The sequence below is a fragment of the Numida meleagris genome, chromosome 18 (genome assembly GCF_002078875.1).
Source record: "Numida meleagris isolate 19003 breed g44 Domestic line chromosome 18, NumMel1.0, whole genome shotgun sequence".
Taxonomy (NCBI): domain Eukaryota; kingdom Metazoa; phylum Chordata; class Aves; order Galliformes; family Numididae; genus Numida; species Numida meleagris.
Window position 1 is genome coordinate 8,737,145 of NC_034426.1, and position 15,407 is coordinate 8,752,551.

Below are 15,407 nucleotides of genomic sequence, written 5' to 3' on the forward strand. Positions count from 1 at the left end.
AACAGGTGCACTGCCTGCCACGCTCTGAGAAGAGGTAACGGATCACCCAGGTGCACTCACACAACCCTTCTGCAGCTGACTCAGTTCTCTCATTTAGAGATAATTGCTCCATGAGAAGGACTTCTCTGCAGCACTCACTCACCTCAAGTACAGCTGTTTCTGGGGTTGGCTAACCAAACTTTCCTGTGTGTTACAGCGGGACTAACCAGAAAACGGAAAGATTTTTGGCAGCTCCTCAAAAAGAGGCACTCCCTTGGATCTGCAACTTGTTTGACCAATGCTGCACAGAACTCCTCACTGAATTTGTCTTTGACGCTCCAGAAAGAGTTGCACTTTTGTGATTATCAAAAGAAAGCTGTAAGCAAGAACATCAGTGTTCCATTAATTCACTGTCACACCGTGACTGCAGGCAAGTTGCTTACCTTGTCTTTGTCTCAGTTTCTCCATCTGCAAACATTATTTGGAAATCTTTTGATGAAAGAGACTACCATCCTGGAAAACTCTTTCAATTCATCTAACCTTATCTTAGAAAAACAGCCTAACGCTGTAACTTTTTTTTTAATTTATTTGAATTGGCATTTCCCTCCGATTTAACTAAAAGTCAAGTACCCTCAAAACAGAATGCCAAAGTAAGCAAGTTACAACAGAGGTGCTCAAGGTTGCACATCTATTGCATTACAGCTCTCTCGTGCCAGGTACTGTCCTCGAAGTTGCATGCAGACTCTGCTTGATTTTCTTGCTCCCCTGTTGTCTGTTCCATGCTAGTGGTTATGTCTTCATACAGTTTCTTCTGTTCCTCAAATGTATACAGTTACAAGACTAGAGCTCTTCCCATTTCAAAATTACCTTTTTTTTTTGCCACCAAATTATTACAACTGACAGTCAGGGGAAAGGTGATTCCCTTTAAATTTGTGGTAAGGTTTTATATTGGTTTTCTTACCACCAGATGGCTAACATACCCATCAGCACGACCAGAACAACTCGCAGCTACAGACCACTACCACCCTTTGGCCCCAGCCCACAGTCAGCAAATGCCTTCAGAGGCTGTCTCCATAAAGTGACAAGAGTACCACCAACAAACAGGATAAATTAAACAGTCCTTCTCCCAGCTGAGGCCAACATGGGAGCTGCAAGCAGTAGCTACCACATTAAGCCTTGGTTTACCACCACTTCACAGGTTACCAGCCATTTCTTTAATCAGGATTTTCTCTATCCAAAACAAAAACCACAGCAAAAACTTCTGAGGCCAAACCCAGAACCCAGACACAAAGGTGAGATTAATCGGTACGCAGCTTGCAAGGAGTAGCTTTGGACTTTCTTTGGAACTGATAGGGTAAGAGACCGAAGCTGAGATATTTATCCATACCTCATATGGTTTGCCAGGCCATCTTGAGCACCAGGAAGTCCCAGGTCTGAAAGGGAATCCGAGCAGACAGAAACGGGGGACAGAGACCTCTCCTTCTCCTCTAGCAGATCAAGTTTCACCAAGGAACTTGTCTCATCTTCTGAGTTATCCTCTGACACAGAACCAATAATAAAGCGAGAGTGAGGGTTCATCTCCAGGGCTTTAGCAGGTTGGGAAGACTCTTCCATGGCTCCTCCAAACTGGGCTCTCAGCACTTCAAGAGGCAAAAGAAAGAATAAAAACAAAACCCGAGGTTAATATCTCCCATTGCAAAACAAAGAAGGCAAAGCAAGGTTTGCTTCCAATTGGAAATGCAATGGTGCAACACCAGAACACAATAGCTGAACCTACATGGGAGTCCAGGGAATAGTAATCTCTGTTACAATCATTGACCTTTCTGTTTGCACAAGGACTATGAATTCAAAGCAGCTGCAAAACCTGCTAGTTTTTGCAAAACCTACAAAGGTGCAAAGGTATTCAAAAGAGGAAGAGGTAAGGCATTCCTTCTTACATTTTTTTCCAAAGACCCCACGTTACTTAGGATTCTTTTCGGAATCTGAGCTGACCTACTGAAAACTGGGGAAAAGACACAGCAGACAGCTCCCTGACAGCAATGCAGGACTGCTTTACTCTTAACCTGAAAAGACCACGTTTATGAAGACTTCAATCTTCTAAGCTCATTCACATCTGAGGATAAGTTACCACCAGGATGACTTCAACAGCTCTAACAATGCACCATTGTCACAGGGCAAGAGCTCACTCCATTCATACTTTCCTATTCCCTTCTCTGCTCCAGCTGCGTGCTCACATTGCACGCTCCCCACCAGCTCTGATGCTTTCCAGACCACTTGATCTGATTCTATAAAAGTGTCACAACTGCCACCAATAGACTAGTATAATTTCCTGTGAGGTTAGCAAGCGGGAAAGAAAGAACGTGAGAGATGGAGAACAAAGGAGCATCTCAGAGCACAGCCCAAGACAGGTGGGATGGTGAATTATTGTTGGACACGTCCTGCTCTGCCCAACTTTGATGCATCTACACACAAATGGAAATCAAATAATCACAAAACTAGGAATGCTTACGCACTAACCTCTTGTTATTCTTGCAATCTGAGCAGTTATCCACTTCCAAAATGAACTGGAAAATAAAAAAAATTATCAGGTAAATATTATTATTAAAAAAAAATACTCTGCATGCGATAAAAAAACACAGTAAAGAGACAATTGCTGTGAAAGAAAAAAGAACGGAAAGGCCCAAACATTCGAGGCCACTGAGCAAAGCAGGAGCTAAACCTGCAATGCCCTGGGTATCGCACACAAGTCAGAAAGACCCCAACACCCTTCGTGCAGCTTTGCACTGTTTTTATAGGAAATGATACTTTGTGCTACTGCTACCAGCTTACGGCAAACTTTTTTTCCTCCGCCATCTCTGAACTTCTCAATCTGCTGTCCACTTTCAGCTGAATTGGATGGTCAAGAGTAAATCCCAATAATAATTAGAACCCTCATGAAAAACCAGGAGCTAGGAAACACAGCTGAGTTACCATAAAACCAACAGTTACCCGTAAAAGAAGCTGTAATAACAGTGATGCAGCACTACAGACAAGGACAAGGCAGGGCGCAGCCATCTCAGGGCCCCAGCCCCCTGCAGGTATGTTACCATGCAGAAAAGACAGCCTTGCTGCCTCCACCACCACGCTGACATCCCAAGGGAAGGGAGGCTGTGCCAGCCCTGCCAACATGGGCTGTGCTATGGGGCAAGCACAGGGATGCACCATGAGTAGTTTGATGGGAGCATAACAGCTTACATCCGGTACACAAGCAAAACCAGACCACGTTATAACACCAACAGGAGAAGACCAAAGCTCTAATTAGAACACAGACAAGGAGTTCAGAGACGCTGCAATCCTTGAGCACCATTTCTTTCTTCCCATCGGTAACCGAGAATTAAAAACAGATCCAACTGGCTTATGCAATTTTACCGTGACCGTACCGACTGAATTATTCAGATCCAACTCTGTGTTGACATCACTCCTCCCACAAACTCCAGTTTCACCTGGGCCAGGGGCAGTTCATTTTACAGGGAGATGTCCTTAACCATTTTATGACTGGAAAGCCACAGGCACCCACCCAATATTGGTGTTAGAGGGTGGATCTACCTGCCTCTTTGTGAGAGTATAGGAGAGAAACAGTGGGAGTGTGACTGCGAGGTCTGTGTGCCTACCTGGGAAGCGCAGAAACCGAACTGCACCAGATTCCAGTAACTGGGCTGCTCAGACGGGGCTTGTTCCCACTGCTCAGATAGAAAAGTGTCATCACATTGGCTTTGTACCCATAAACATGCAGGCAGTACTACGAGCACATTTATTCTTCCATCAGACCATTCCCAGAGAATTTCATCCAGATGGATTTACTGTTGGTAGAACCATCAGCACTGGATCTGGGATGCAGCCAAACTAACACCAACCCTTTTTAATGAAGGAAAGGTTTTTTTTAAAGAACTTACACTTTAATAACTATATTTCAAGACTTTATTTTTTTCCCCTAAGTAAAAAGGGAAGCAGAGCAACACAAGGGAAGCAATTCAGGCAAACACTCCACGAGAAGCTCCAAACCAAGGCCAGGCTCAGGCTTCCCAGCACTGTGCTCCAACAACCAGACCGATGCATCCTGTGCACCCAGCTCAGCCTGATGGGCCAGCTGCCCACGAAGCCCCACTTGGGTACATTTACCAACGCATTTCTGACTCCTATGGGCGCATCCCAAAGCCGTGAGCTCTGCTGAAGCCTCGCGACCAGCTGGGAACTCAAACTGGCATCAAACTGGACAGAAGCTCAGCTTGTTCTCAGTACACTGACATTCATTATCCACATTGTACCTAATCGCAACGTTCTCGGGGGGGAAATAAAACATATAGCTTCTCAGAGATCTCTCTGCAGATGCCCTTTGCTTTCCCTACTGCAAACAGGGCCAGTTTCATCGGAGCACGGCGCGTTGTGCCGGCCGCCTGAAGCCCGGCTGGCAGAGATGGGAACGCAGCGCCTTCCCCAGCGAAGCTCCGCTGCACTGCTCACGCACCGCGACCCTCTGCAGACGTTCCACGTGTGTAAATAACACCGAACAAGTCACCAAAAAATAACTGTCTGGCTCCCCAGCTATTTATGTGCCCTATGCTTATTTCTGCAGGTATCAGCGGTCGTCAAACGGGCTAACGAGCACACATACGCTAAAAGAAACTGCACATTGCAGCAGGATACATCCTGAGAATTCCATTTTGCAGGGATTTAAGAACATGTAACGTCATGCACCGTGAGCCTGCTCAATTACACAAACGTGGGTTAAATCACAGTTTTATCTTGCAGAATCTGAGCCACACTCCTCCCTCCCGAAGGAACCGGCTCCCATCAGGAGCCAGAGCTACATAACATGTTCCTAACTCCCCAGCTCTGCAGACATTAAGGCATTTAATACCCAAATCATGCTCTTTGCATGCCTTACGCTACAAGCAATGAAAACTCCGCAATCCACATTTACAGATGTACTTGTTTTTGCCTGAGGGAGAACAAAACCCAGTTCACTTCTCCACAACTCTACAGCCATAAAGAAACAAATTTGGCTCGCCAATGAAACACACAGATAAAAACATTACATCTCAGAAGTTTTCGTGACAAGCATTCCCTTAAGATGGCTTTTATTCTTGTAAACTACACCCAGACGTGAAGCTTTCTTAACATCAGACAGAAACTAAGTTTTGAATTGTTTCAAACCACCCCACTCTGAAAAAGGATTTACAGTGCTGAACAGAGCGGCACACCGCCTGCAGCAGGCTGGACGCTGAGAGCACAGGGCAGAGATGCTTCTGTGCCCACCCAAGCTCCTGAGCCGTGTCCCAGCCACGCACTGCCCCGCTCCCTGCCCCCCACACGCCCTGCTCAGTGGCCATCCAATACCCAGTGAAACTTCTGCTTTTTCTGCATTGAAAGGCGGTTTGAAAACTCCTGCATGCATCCACAGGTGGAAGTTCTTGTCAGATATTAAGGCTCACAATATCTACCTGAAATGCACAGATAGCTCAGTGTCCATTAGGGGGATGCGCTGCCAGGACTCCCCAGGTGAAACATTTATCGATCTTTTCCACCAAAGAAACATAAAAGTAACAAGCAGAGCCTGCATTCACACCAACCGCACTTTGCTAAGTCACTCGGAGCCGCGTCCAACTCCCACCGCCTGGGAGCACCAGCACAGCCGGGTGCCCGCAGCCCGCCGGACCGGGAAGGACTACAATTTCACTTCGAACCCTCTATCAACGTGGTACGTCGCACCCGAGAACCCTCACACGAAGATGTAAAAGATAGCACAGAAAGAGAAGAGCACAACAACGCGGCACGGCGCTTCCAGAAGGCCCGGCCCTGCCCCGCAGGGCCCGCGGAGCTCAGCCCGCCGCCGGGATACGGGAAGGACCGCCGTCCCACGCTGCACCGGGTCCCGGAGCTCGGCCACGCCGCGCCCATCCCCGCGCACGAGGCAGCGCGCCGCCCGCATCCCCGCGCCGCGGAGGCCGGGAGGGCCCGAGGGGGCGATCCGAGCCCCCAGAGCCGCGCCCACGCGGGACAACCGCGGAGCCTTCCGCTCCCCCCCGGGCCGCGCGATGCCGGCGGGCCCGGCCCCACGCGCTCCCCGCGGCTCGAGCCCCGCCGCCTCCCCCGAGCACGGCTCGGCCCGCACCGCCACCCAACTCGGCCCGGCTCGGCCCGCCGCGTGGTGCTCACCTCAGGGTGCCGGGCGCAGTGGAGGCGCCGCGGGCCCCCGGCCTGGTGCAGGGCAGCGGCGGTGCTGGGGGCGCGGTGCTGCCCCCCCATCCCCGGTCCCGCCCCCGGCCCCGCCCCTCCTCGCCCGGTCCGGCCCGGCCCCGCCCCCCGCCGCCGCGGTGGTGTGATGCGAGGGGTTACCTCGGGTCAACCACCTCTAACCCCTCCCCTCCCGCCGCCCGGCCGTCCGCCTCTCCCATTGGCTGGCGGCGGGCGCGCAGCGGGGGGCGTGACCAATCGGGCGGCGCCCGCGGGGCGTGGCCAATGAGGAGATGCCGATGGCCTGAGCGCCGCGGGGCGGCGCGGCCATTGGCTCCTGGCGGAAGGGGGGGCGCTGCGGGCCGCGCTCCCCCTCCCGCGGTGCGTCGGCGCGGCCCGGGCGGCCCCACGCGCCTTCCTTCCCCGGCACCCCGCGTTCCGGGGCGGCGCGGCGCGGCCGGAGGCCCCGAGGACGCGTTCAGCGCAGCGCAGGCCCGATGCGTCCTCACGCGTGCGAGCGGGAGCCTGCTGCGGGGCTGCGTGTTCCGGTCCCGTCCACCACACGGACACGGGGGGGTGGCCGAGCCCTTCGGGCGGTGCGGACACCGCCACAGCCCTGCCTGCGCGCCCCTCGGCCCCAGCGGCACGCTGCGTGAAGCGCTGCCCTGCCCCGCCTTACAGGGGAGGCTGCAATTTGGCACTAATGAGCGCCGTACCTCTAATTGCTGCGCTCCGAGGTCCCGTTGTCTTTGCGGGCTCTGGGCACGCGGCACACAGCCAGCGCAGGCCGGGCCACTGCGTGCACCCGCAGCGACCTGGCTGCTGCGTGAGGAACCTCTCTACAGCTGGAGAGCTTCTGAAGGAGACCAAAGGGCAGCGACAGCCCCACGCATGGTGCTGAGCCCTCCGTGGAGGCGTGGGGCAGCCCGTGCCGGGCAGGGAGCTGTGCCCCACAGCACTGACACGAACCCCGGGTTACCACACGTGCTTGGCTCATCCCGGCTCTCTGAGCGCGGTCATGCCATAACCTGTGCGCTGCTCTGCCCTGCCCACGTCATCCCTCAGCTAATAAATGCTATCCAAATACGCTGGAGGAGTGATTGCTACATGTCATTAAATCCTGTAGCAACTCTCTCGTTCAAGGGCAAAGAGCGAAAAGAACGCAAGAACATAGCAAGAAATAGATCAATGTTAAAAAGAAAGCGCGGATGTTTCCCAAAATTTTAGATTGAAATAGTTAAAAAGACCTGGTTAAAACGCGTTCAAGCTTCAAACTGTGGACAGCAATAACATGAACGTGCTGTTCCACAAATTCCAGACACTCTCCAATGGCAGGGAATTGTAACTGCAGTCCTGCTTCCTGAGGAGGAGGGGGTGTTGCCTAAATGCACATCCTTTTTCCGTATGTTCAGACATGGGACACAGCACATTACTTTGCATGGCTTACAAATACGCGCTGTTTACACATGGAACCCCTCCTCCTCAGTTTCTCAAAAAAGCAAGCACACCCTTAATAATGGAAGTAAATAATTTTCCAAAAAAAAAAAACAGGGAAAACGTTCCTACCTTCCATGATGCCAAGCCAGGGTTCCGTGGCTCTTCCCCAGGCTCTGATAACATCACCACTGCAAACACCAGAGAGATCATTCCAGGTGAGGGGGCTGGTGACGCCATGCACCCTGGCACAGCTTGCGTCCTGGCAGCAAGGAGCAGAGAGGAAGGTCAGATTTGACTTTTAAAGCAAAATCACGTTTTAGCTATTTGCAGATTCTAAACAGCAGAAATGAAATACGAACCCTAGCGACAGCGGCTGCATGTTCTCAAGGACAACCATAACCATAACCCTGCCCCTGGGTGGTGGATGAGCTGCCAGCGCTAACTCAGTCCATCAGGTGTGCTGTTCTTGGCCCTAAGTTCTCTCGCTGCTTCAGGAAGTGTCTGTCCTAAGACGTGTTGCAAATCTGCAGAGTTAGGCTTGTGCCAGCACCCCAGCCCAAAGCAGCAGAAAGAATCACAAAGTGAAACCAAGTGCTGTGCTGGGATGGGAACACTTAGCAACAGTACTAGGCAGCCACGTTAAAAATGAACATTTAGTTGTTTGAAATTACTTAAAATCTAGTTCTCTTTTCAATATTTTTGAGTTTTTTATTTACAAGGCTGAAAAACGTTGGATTCCTAGTGATTTCTATCTTGAGAACGTTGCATACAAATTAACAAGTACGGAGATACAGCTTTAAAAACAGGATACAGAAGTGAATTATCTTATCCAAATCTTAAAAAAAACCCTCCCTCCTAACACACACCCCAGATACTACAGACACATGCTCACATGAGCTGAGTGAGAACACGCTCATTGACAAGGTGATGAAATCCTCCTCTGCAAAGGATCCTGACAGATCTCCCTTAGACATCTATGCACCACATTTCACAAGCAGAGAAGTGTGAATGAACATTTTTATTTCATTTGTGTAAACACACTATTTCCAAAATAAAAGATGAATTCAACTGGTGATTAAATGTTGATTTGCAACTACATATTCTTTATACCGTGCTCCGGGGGTAACTGGATGTGACTTATGAACAAACACGGCACCTCAGTAAAACATCTATGAGTTTTCTCAAGTCTCTGGGCTGTCAGTCATATGACAGGCCATGGGTTACTTCAGACTCAACAAAAACAGTCTCATCTTCCCTCTTGTGATCGGAGACATAAACCTGTGTTATTCAGCACTTAAAAGCCAGAGACTTGGGAGTTAAAAATGATTTCCATCGCCACCTTTCGACTAATGCAGAAAATGCCAATTGTCCAAAACCAATTCATGCAGCAACTAAAGCAATCTCATCAGGACTCTTTGGTTACAGCTGCACTCTAGCCAGGTCTCCCCACTTATTTTGGCTGCAGGATTTGCTCAGCTTCACTGGCCCACAAACTGTGGGGTTTCACTCTCCAGGGCCTGCAGGCAAGCACAGGCTCCCACTCTTTCCTAAGCATCTGCAGCCCTCAGCATCAACATCCAAAGCCACAAAGAGCCTGGGCTGTGTGGAGGTGAGGGCTCTGTTGGCACCCAATGGGTGGGCGGCTTCTAGAACAGCTGAGCCCCATAGCAGCCAGCGTCTCCACGGCAGCCCCGGTGCCTGGGGCCCTCTCCCAGCTCCACTCGCCTGCTTCACCCATCGCAGCGTGCAGCCCTGAGCTGGGACAAACCTAGTGAAAGGGAGTTTGAGTGACAGAGAAGGCTTTCTTCAGGTCTATTTCTTACCAAACTCCACATTTTGCTGAATTGGATCAGAACTAGAAATTTGTACCATCTGTGGTGAATTAAGACATTCACTTTAAGCCCTCCATGGGTCGACCACTGTAAAGGTGCAGGAGTTTTCAGCAGGAATATATGATTACAGAGCTGTTCCAGGAGCTCTGCTAATCAGCATGGTATCTGCTTAAACACCTGTACAACAGCTCAAGCAGTAAAGATAAAAACGGCTTCAAGACTGTGAAGAGCAGGTGCAATTATGGTCACACTATTAATACTTAGCTTGGTGATAGTGCACAAGAGTCTCATCAGAGAAGGTGAGTTGCTCACATAGCTGTAAGTTCAGATTTTGTAGGAAATTCATTAAAATATTTATTACTAATGTTACATATTTTGTCTCTTTACTGTATGCTGAACTAAATCTCTGTGCTCAACTAAGTCTCTAACACACAGGCCCTCACCCCAAATTCTAGCACTTTTGCTGTCAGCAGAACGTTGACATTTAAAATTAGCTACCAAAAAGAGGATAGTACTGACCTAACCACATCGCAGCTCGCTCATCCTTCACTCCGCTCCCCGCAGATCTCAGGGATTACAGATGCCACGTGGGAAGCTCCTGGGCAGCCGGCCGCGTGCGAAACATGGATGTCTTCCTGCAAGGTGAGGGCCCATGAGGAGGAGAGCTGTCACGGCAGTCAGTGGGATGGCCAACCCTTCCTGTTGTCTCAGCTCTTCACCTGGCTAAAAAAGATTACAAAGGTCATGCAGAATTCTAGCTCTGTATCGCTAGAAACCAAAGAGACCATTACAGTAGCTTTAGTTGAGTCGGTGTCGCTTGCCTGCAATCATTACGCACAACATCTGAAATTTTCAGCCAACTCTTGCAGCAAAGAAAGCAAAGTTACTGCAGGACTTACTGCAAAGCTGAAATGGATAGAGCTGCCCCTGCCTTGTCACAGTGGGGTATCTGCACCCAGCTCCTGGCACCTGAGTGCCAGGGCCGAGGGCCTCAGCTCCCACCTAAACGAGACCCCAAGGCCACAGGGACCACAAACAGAAGGTCGGCCTCTGGCCACTGCTCAGGTTGCTGCCCACAGCAGGTTAGGCTGCTGTAAGGTTAGCTGGTGCCAATGTCAGCCTTGGGAGTGTACCAGATTACGATGCCTGGGCATTGGGTGGTCCAACACACACACAAAATGACAAAGGAAATAAGTACAGAGAACCTGCTTGAATTCTCCTCGATGTAACACTACCAAGCTGTCTCTACAGCTTCCCTACAGCAGCACATCCCCCACAGCTAACTGCTGGCTCAAACCTTTTGTGGGAGGAACTTCACCTAATCTAAGAGAAACCTTTTCTAACATTTAGCTCTTATCCTTTTCCAGCCCCTGGGATAGCTGAAACCAGAGGGAAGTTAAGCAGAAACCATAAAGTCACATTTCTGGAATGCTATAGTCATCAAAGCTCCGTGCAAGTAAACCTGCTGCACCTGGAGAAGATGCGTGGGGCTCTGACAGAGCGGGTAGCGGAGCAATGCACCGTGGAGAGCCTGCAAGTCATCCCCAGCACAGCCAGGGTACCTGCTCACAACCACACCTGTGTCTTACGGACATCCACGAGAAGGCAGTTCCATAGAAGATTTATTTTTAGAAGTAAGGGTAAAAAGCTCAGTGTAGCAAATGTCTGTTTTAGTATATGAAAAGACAGCAGTCTTCATTTTCATACAGTCGATATGTTAGTGGTTATTTAAAAAATTATTTGTACCTTCTCACTAAAAACAAAAAATCAAAACTAAGGAGAGAGCAATGGTGCAGAGTTAACACTGCCGAAACATTCACGTTTTGGAGCAATTCCACACTGCCGTTTTCCCTTCTTTTGGGAGAGACAGGAGATTTTGGCAAATATAGTTTCCAATATTAATACATAAGGAAAATTCTGCACATTGGGAAATGGCATACTGGCAAGAAAGTGATGTGTCTCTGGTAGTGTACTGCTAACTGCCAGGTGCTCCATCACTTCTTGTCAACTGCGTCAGCATGCAAGTTATTCTAGAAACTGCTTCAGGTTCTTCAGTTCAAACAGCAACAAACATCCACCTTTACAACTTGTCATTTCCAGTGTTTCTGGCAGTGATTTCCAACCACACCGAAACAGCAACTCTGCTCAAGCAGAAAGTTTTTTCCAATGGTTCATCCACCCCCCACGTGCACCAAGAGAAGCAGACCACGCGAGGTAGGTGCCAGCTCCCCTGCGGAGCCACAAAAGCAGCGTAACAGCAGGTGTAAGGACACAGCTTGGCCCGAGTCCTCCCAAGCAGTAATTTCTCTGAATAACTGCATCAACCCCAATAAATACATTGTCCCGGTCCCTTGTGAATCCATGGCTGTAACAAGAAAACAGTATTTAAGCACAGACTTTCACCAGAAGTTACCCGTGTTCAAGCAAGGGCTCCTAGCTTCCCTTAGAAACCTCACTGGCCTTCAGTGGGAAGTTCCACGGTGCTGTGCAGCACTTACCTACCAGCTGCTTCTGGGGACCACACAGCAACTGAAAGATATCTGAAATATTTTAAAGTAAAAAATTCTGAGATTCCAGAGAGATTTATAGCTTCCACTGAAAGCCAACAGGAGCCCCTGCATTGCTGCTCTGCCCCAGCCCACTTAGCCCAGACTAACCAAAATGAAGAAAATCCTGCACTGCCAACACATTTAAAATATTCTTTTGTTATCTCATTTTAGAGAGAATTCCATCCTCAAATGGCAAAGATTTGCTGATGAAACAAAATATAAGTACCTTCATGAAAGCGTTCATCGTTTGCATCCTGTTAACTCCCATGATATGCTACACCATACTTTTCATACGTGAAATAAGCCACTTGGTAAGCTTCTGAACACAACAGCTTCTCACCCCAGCCCCACGCGCTGACTAGCTGTGTAAACGTAACTGGCAAGCTGCAATACTGCTACTGAGTTTTGAGGAAGGGAGAACTGACTTTACAGGTACGGACAGAACCTATCTGCTCAGCCCAGTGGGGCAAGAAGAATACATGCTCTGAGATGTGAGGGTGTCCTGAAGTCACGGTGCTATGTTGTGTCAATCTCACAAACCCCTTCATGTGCTGGGACAGTGCTCCTCCTAGAGGAAACCTTGTTCCTCCTTCCCAACAGAGCAGAGTAGCACATTAGCAGCTACTGCTTATGGCTGGCATCTCTTTTCGGTTGTAATCAGCTACTCCCCAAATTACTGCTGTCAGTGTGAGGCAATTCTGTAGAAAGTAGCCCAGAAAAACCTTGTGCTGCTGGCCAAGTGCCAGAGGTACCCTGATGTCACAGGAAGGGCATATTAGGGGGTAGAAGAGCGTAGGTAAGACTTTGAAAGGAAGGTTACCCTCTGTAGCTTTCTGGGCTGCAGTATGAACTACTTTAGCGTACTGATGAGAGCATACATTCAAGGAGACACTGAGATCAAAACACACTGGGGCTGATATGCCAGTTTACTTCTGTAAAGTCATATTACTTCAGTGCCCAAACATCCACTAATACTCACCACGGCCCATCCAGAGACAGTCTTTTCCTAGCATTGAGTAGTTGGTATTCCCCACCATCTCCTGCTGAACTCTAACTGATTCTGCTTCTTTCCTAAGTGCTCGTGCCCTGACTGGATCAGCAGCAGATGGAGCAGAAGCAAACGCATACCTGCAGCCTCCATCCCAGAGGATCACCAGTCAGGAACACTTTCAGCCCAGCTACTTAAGGACACAAAGAAGTCAGTGCTATGTTTTGCCTGACTCTCAAGACTCCCTTCCACAGGTATTACCAGCCAGTGCCTATCAAATTTTGAGTGAGGGGTAGCAGGCCTCAGTGCAAGCAAGTTTCCAAGTGAAAATGAGCTACTAGGTAGTAAGGAGATAGCCAAATCTGTGCCCCAGGAAGCTGGGTGGGCTCAGCCTTGCACGCTGTCCTGCTGTGGTCACCAGTGAGGACAGAGAGAAGTGGTCCCGTCAGCATGGGGAGGATGCAGGGGCCAGTCTGCCCCTCACAGTCAGCTCGGTTTGGGGGCATCTAAGCAACAGTTACTGTGTTTGAAGGTTTCCTTCCACTTCAAAAAAACTTAATATCCCTGCAGTCCTGGAAATGAACTATTAAGGTGCCTTTTCATGAAGAAATGATTTAAACTTTTGCTTCCTACCCCGTTAAGCAAACTGCTGAGGTAGAACTGCTGTACTCTGCTCCTGCCTCTCACTGTGTCTGCCACCTTCCCCACCAGCTGCCTCCTGCTAAGGCTGGAGAACTTAGCCCTGCTGAGACACAAGAAACTCTCCAGATACTGCACATACAGAACAAACTGCTTGAGAACACTTAACTTGCAGGAATTATCAGTAAATAATGAGGGGAGAAATGAAAATTACTTCATTTGTTAAAACTTCTGAGTAGGAAAAGGCAGAACACGAGCACATTATTCATCACAAATTATCCACTTAGACCTTCCTGGACTGTAATGGCCCTGTGAGAAATGTGCTACAGTGGGAAGTTAGGAAATTAAACTGGGACCCTTAAGTGCCATTTCACACACGCCATTGAACAGCCATCAGGTGGTAACACCTTTTGGCCTCTCCTAAGCTGAAAACCATCCAAACCGAGCTAGGGCAGAAAGCTTTTTATGTCACTGCTACTTTTAGTTCAGTTCAGCCAGGAGATGTCACTCCACTAATTACTGATTTGAAAAACAAAACACAAGCACTGGTGTAACTCGCTAGGAATAGGGGTGCTTAGTATTCCTCATGATATTTTTTCTTCCTTTGCAAGATCCTTACATGAGAAGATCCCAAATTATTGTCATCCATGAAACCTACTTAAGAAATGCTGCAGGCCTTAGAGAAACACCCTTTGTACCTACAAAAAACACATCACCTTCCTCCTCACCACTTACTGGGAACAGCAGATTGAACATCAGCAGCTTAAATAACCACAGCTCCAACCGCTGCAGACTGAAACCAGACTTAACATCAGAAGAAACATTTACCTGGTTAGGAGCAATCACGTCAATTCACTGTGAAATGAGGTGCTGTGAAGACACCTACATGCTGATTCCTTCCATTAACTACCTGGATTCATGTTTTAATTCCCAGATACTAGAAAAACCTGTTGGCATAAGCAATAAATATTTCAATGTCATTCCAAACTCTGCCTCCCTCAACTATTTAATTTTTGCACGCGCATTTAGGGCCTGGGAAAAAGGAAAAATACATCACTTCCAGTATTTTTGGTCTTCTTAACAGCTCAGACAGAGCACACATGTAGTGAACTCATCCTACAACAGCAGACTTGCAGCTCCCCCAGCCTCAAATGAACAATATGGATGTTCAGTGTTGATCTTTAGGTCTGAGCTGGTGCACATTTCCGTGTGCTTATACAGACTGAATCTCTACTTTATTCCCCATTTGTATCTCATGCAATCTTCAGCTCTCAGATATGAACTGCCAAAGGCTGCATCTGTCCGCTACAGAACGGCTCTCATCCTGAGATCCCATGCAAACGATTAAACACTTCAGAAGCTGTGTGAATGAACAGGAGCAACCTGTGAGCCTCAGAGCACATTCCTCTAGCAATGCTGGCCATCCAGAACACCGTCACGCACCTCTGAGGGGGCACCCGCCGCGCTGCACCCCACATGGGCGTCACACAACAGCACGTAAGCAGCAGGCCAGCAGCTGCGTGGGGACGAGGTGACGGCCCCAGCTGCGCAGTCACTGAGCCCCAGGGGGAGACCAGCACGCAGGGGGCTGCAGGCAGAGCCTCGGCTGCAAGAGCAGCGCCACAGGATGCGCAATGAAATTCTTAACACGTCCTCAGCCGCTGGGTGGGAGCCCAGAGGCGCCGGGCACAGTGCTGCGGGCCCAACGCAACGCCGAAGGCTGGCAGGGGGACCAGCCTGCAACGCCGCCCCGAGCTCTGGGGCTGCGTG

At 49.3% G+C, this 15,407-nt stretch overlaps 2 protein-coding genes across 10 annotated transcripts in view; one reads left to right on the forward strand and one right to left on the reverse strand.

Moving 5' to 3' along the window:
• The window catches only part of ACACA (acetyl-CoA carboxylase alpha), a 113,626-nt gene that overhangs the window by 97,663 nt on the left and 556 nt on the right, over nucleotides 1-15,407 (reverse strand). For 4 of the 8 annotated variants that reach the window (XM_021415729.1, XM_021415727.1, XM_021415728.1 and 1 more), the window contains exons 1-5: nucleotides 14,466-14,578; nucleotides 9,981-10,184; nucleotides 7,759-7,888; nucleotides 2,497-2,543; nucleotides 1,367-1,619 (exon numbers count right to left, since the gene is read on the reverse strand). In XM_021415729.1, coding sequence (XP_021271404.1) covers nucleotides 1,367-1,593 — 227 coding nt within the window. In that variant the 5' untranslated portion in view covers nucleotides 1,594-1,619; nucleotides 2,497-2,543; nucleotides 7,759-7,888; nucleotides 9,981-10,184; nucleotides 14,466-14,578. Of the gene's footprint in view, nucleotides 1-1,366; nucleotides 1,620-2,496; nucleotides 2,544-3,629; nucleotides 3,699-6,174; nucleotides 6,280-7,758; nucleotides 7,889-9,980; nucleotides 10,185-14,465; nucleotides 14,579-15,080; nucleotides 15,217-15,407 lie in introns of those variants that run through there. The other 4 variants (XM_021415726.1, XM_021415725.1, XM_021415731.1 and 1 more) reach the window with 4 other exon arrangements.
• On the forward strand, nucleotides 9,284-14,624 carry LOC110407737. Of its 2 annotated transcripts, none has more exons than XM_021415759.1 (7): nucleotides 9,284-9,760; nucleotides 10,026-10,103; nucleotides 10,829-11,101; nucleotides 11,562-11,675; nucleotides 12,182-12,321; nucleotides 13,087-13,252; nucleotides 14,249-14,624. In XM_021415759.1, the coding sequence occupies exons 1-6, from the start codon at nucleotides 9,703-9,705 to the stop codon at nucleotides 13,228-13,230; spliced, it is 807 nt and encodes a 268-aa protein (XP_021271434.1). In that variant the 5' UTR covers nucleotides 9,284-9,702; the 3' UTR covers nucleotides 13,231-13,252; nucleotides 14,249-14,624. The 2 variants fall into 2 exon arrangements, with proteins under 2 accessions (XP_021271434.1, XP_021271435.1); XM_021415760.1 differs by having other exon boundaries at nucleotides 10,829-11,095.

What these genes read in the sequence shown, in the direction of transcription:
- LOC110407737 (XM_021415759.1), top strand. Translation starts at nt 9,703, where the DNA reads ATGGTCACACTATTAATACTTAGCTTGGTGATAGTGCACAAGAGTCTC. An exon ending in CATGGATGTCTTCCTGCAAG is followed by an intron (nt 10,104 to 10,828) that starts GTGAGGGCCCAT and finishes ATCCTTTTCCAG; the next exon opens with CCCCTGGGATAGCTGAAACC. An exon ending in TACGTGAAATAAGCCACTTG is followed by an intron (nt 12,322 to 13,086) that starts GTAAGCTTCTGA and finishes TTCTTTCCTAAG; the next exon opens with TGCTCGTGCCCTGACTGGAT.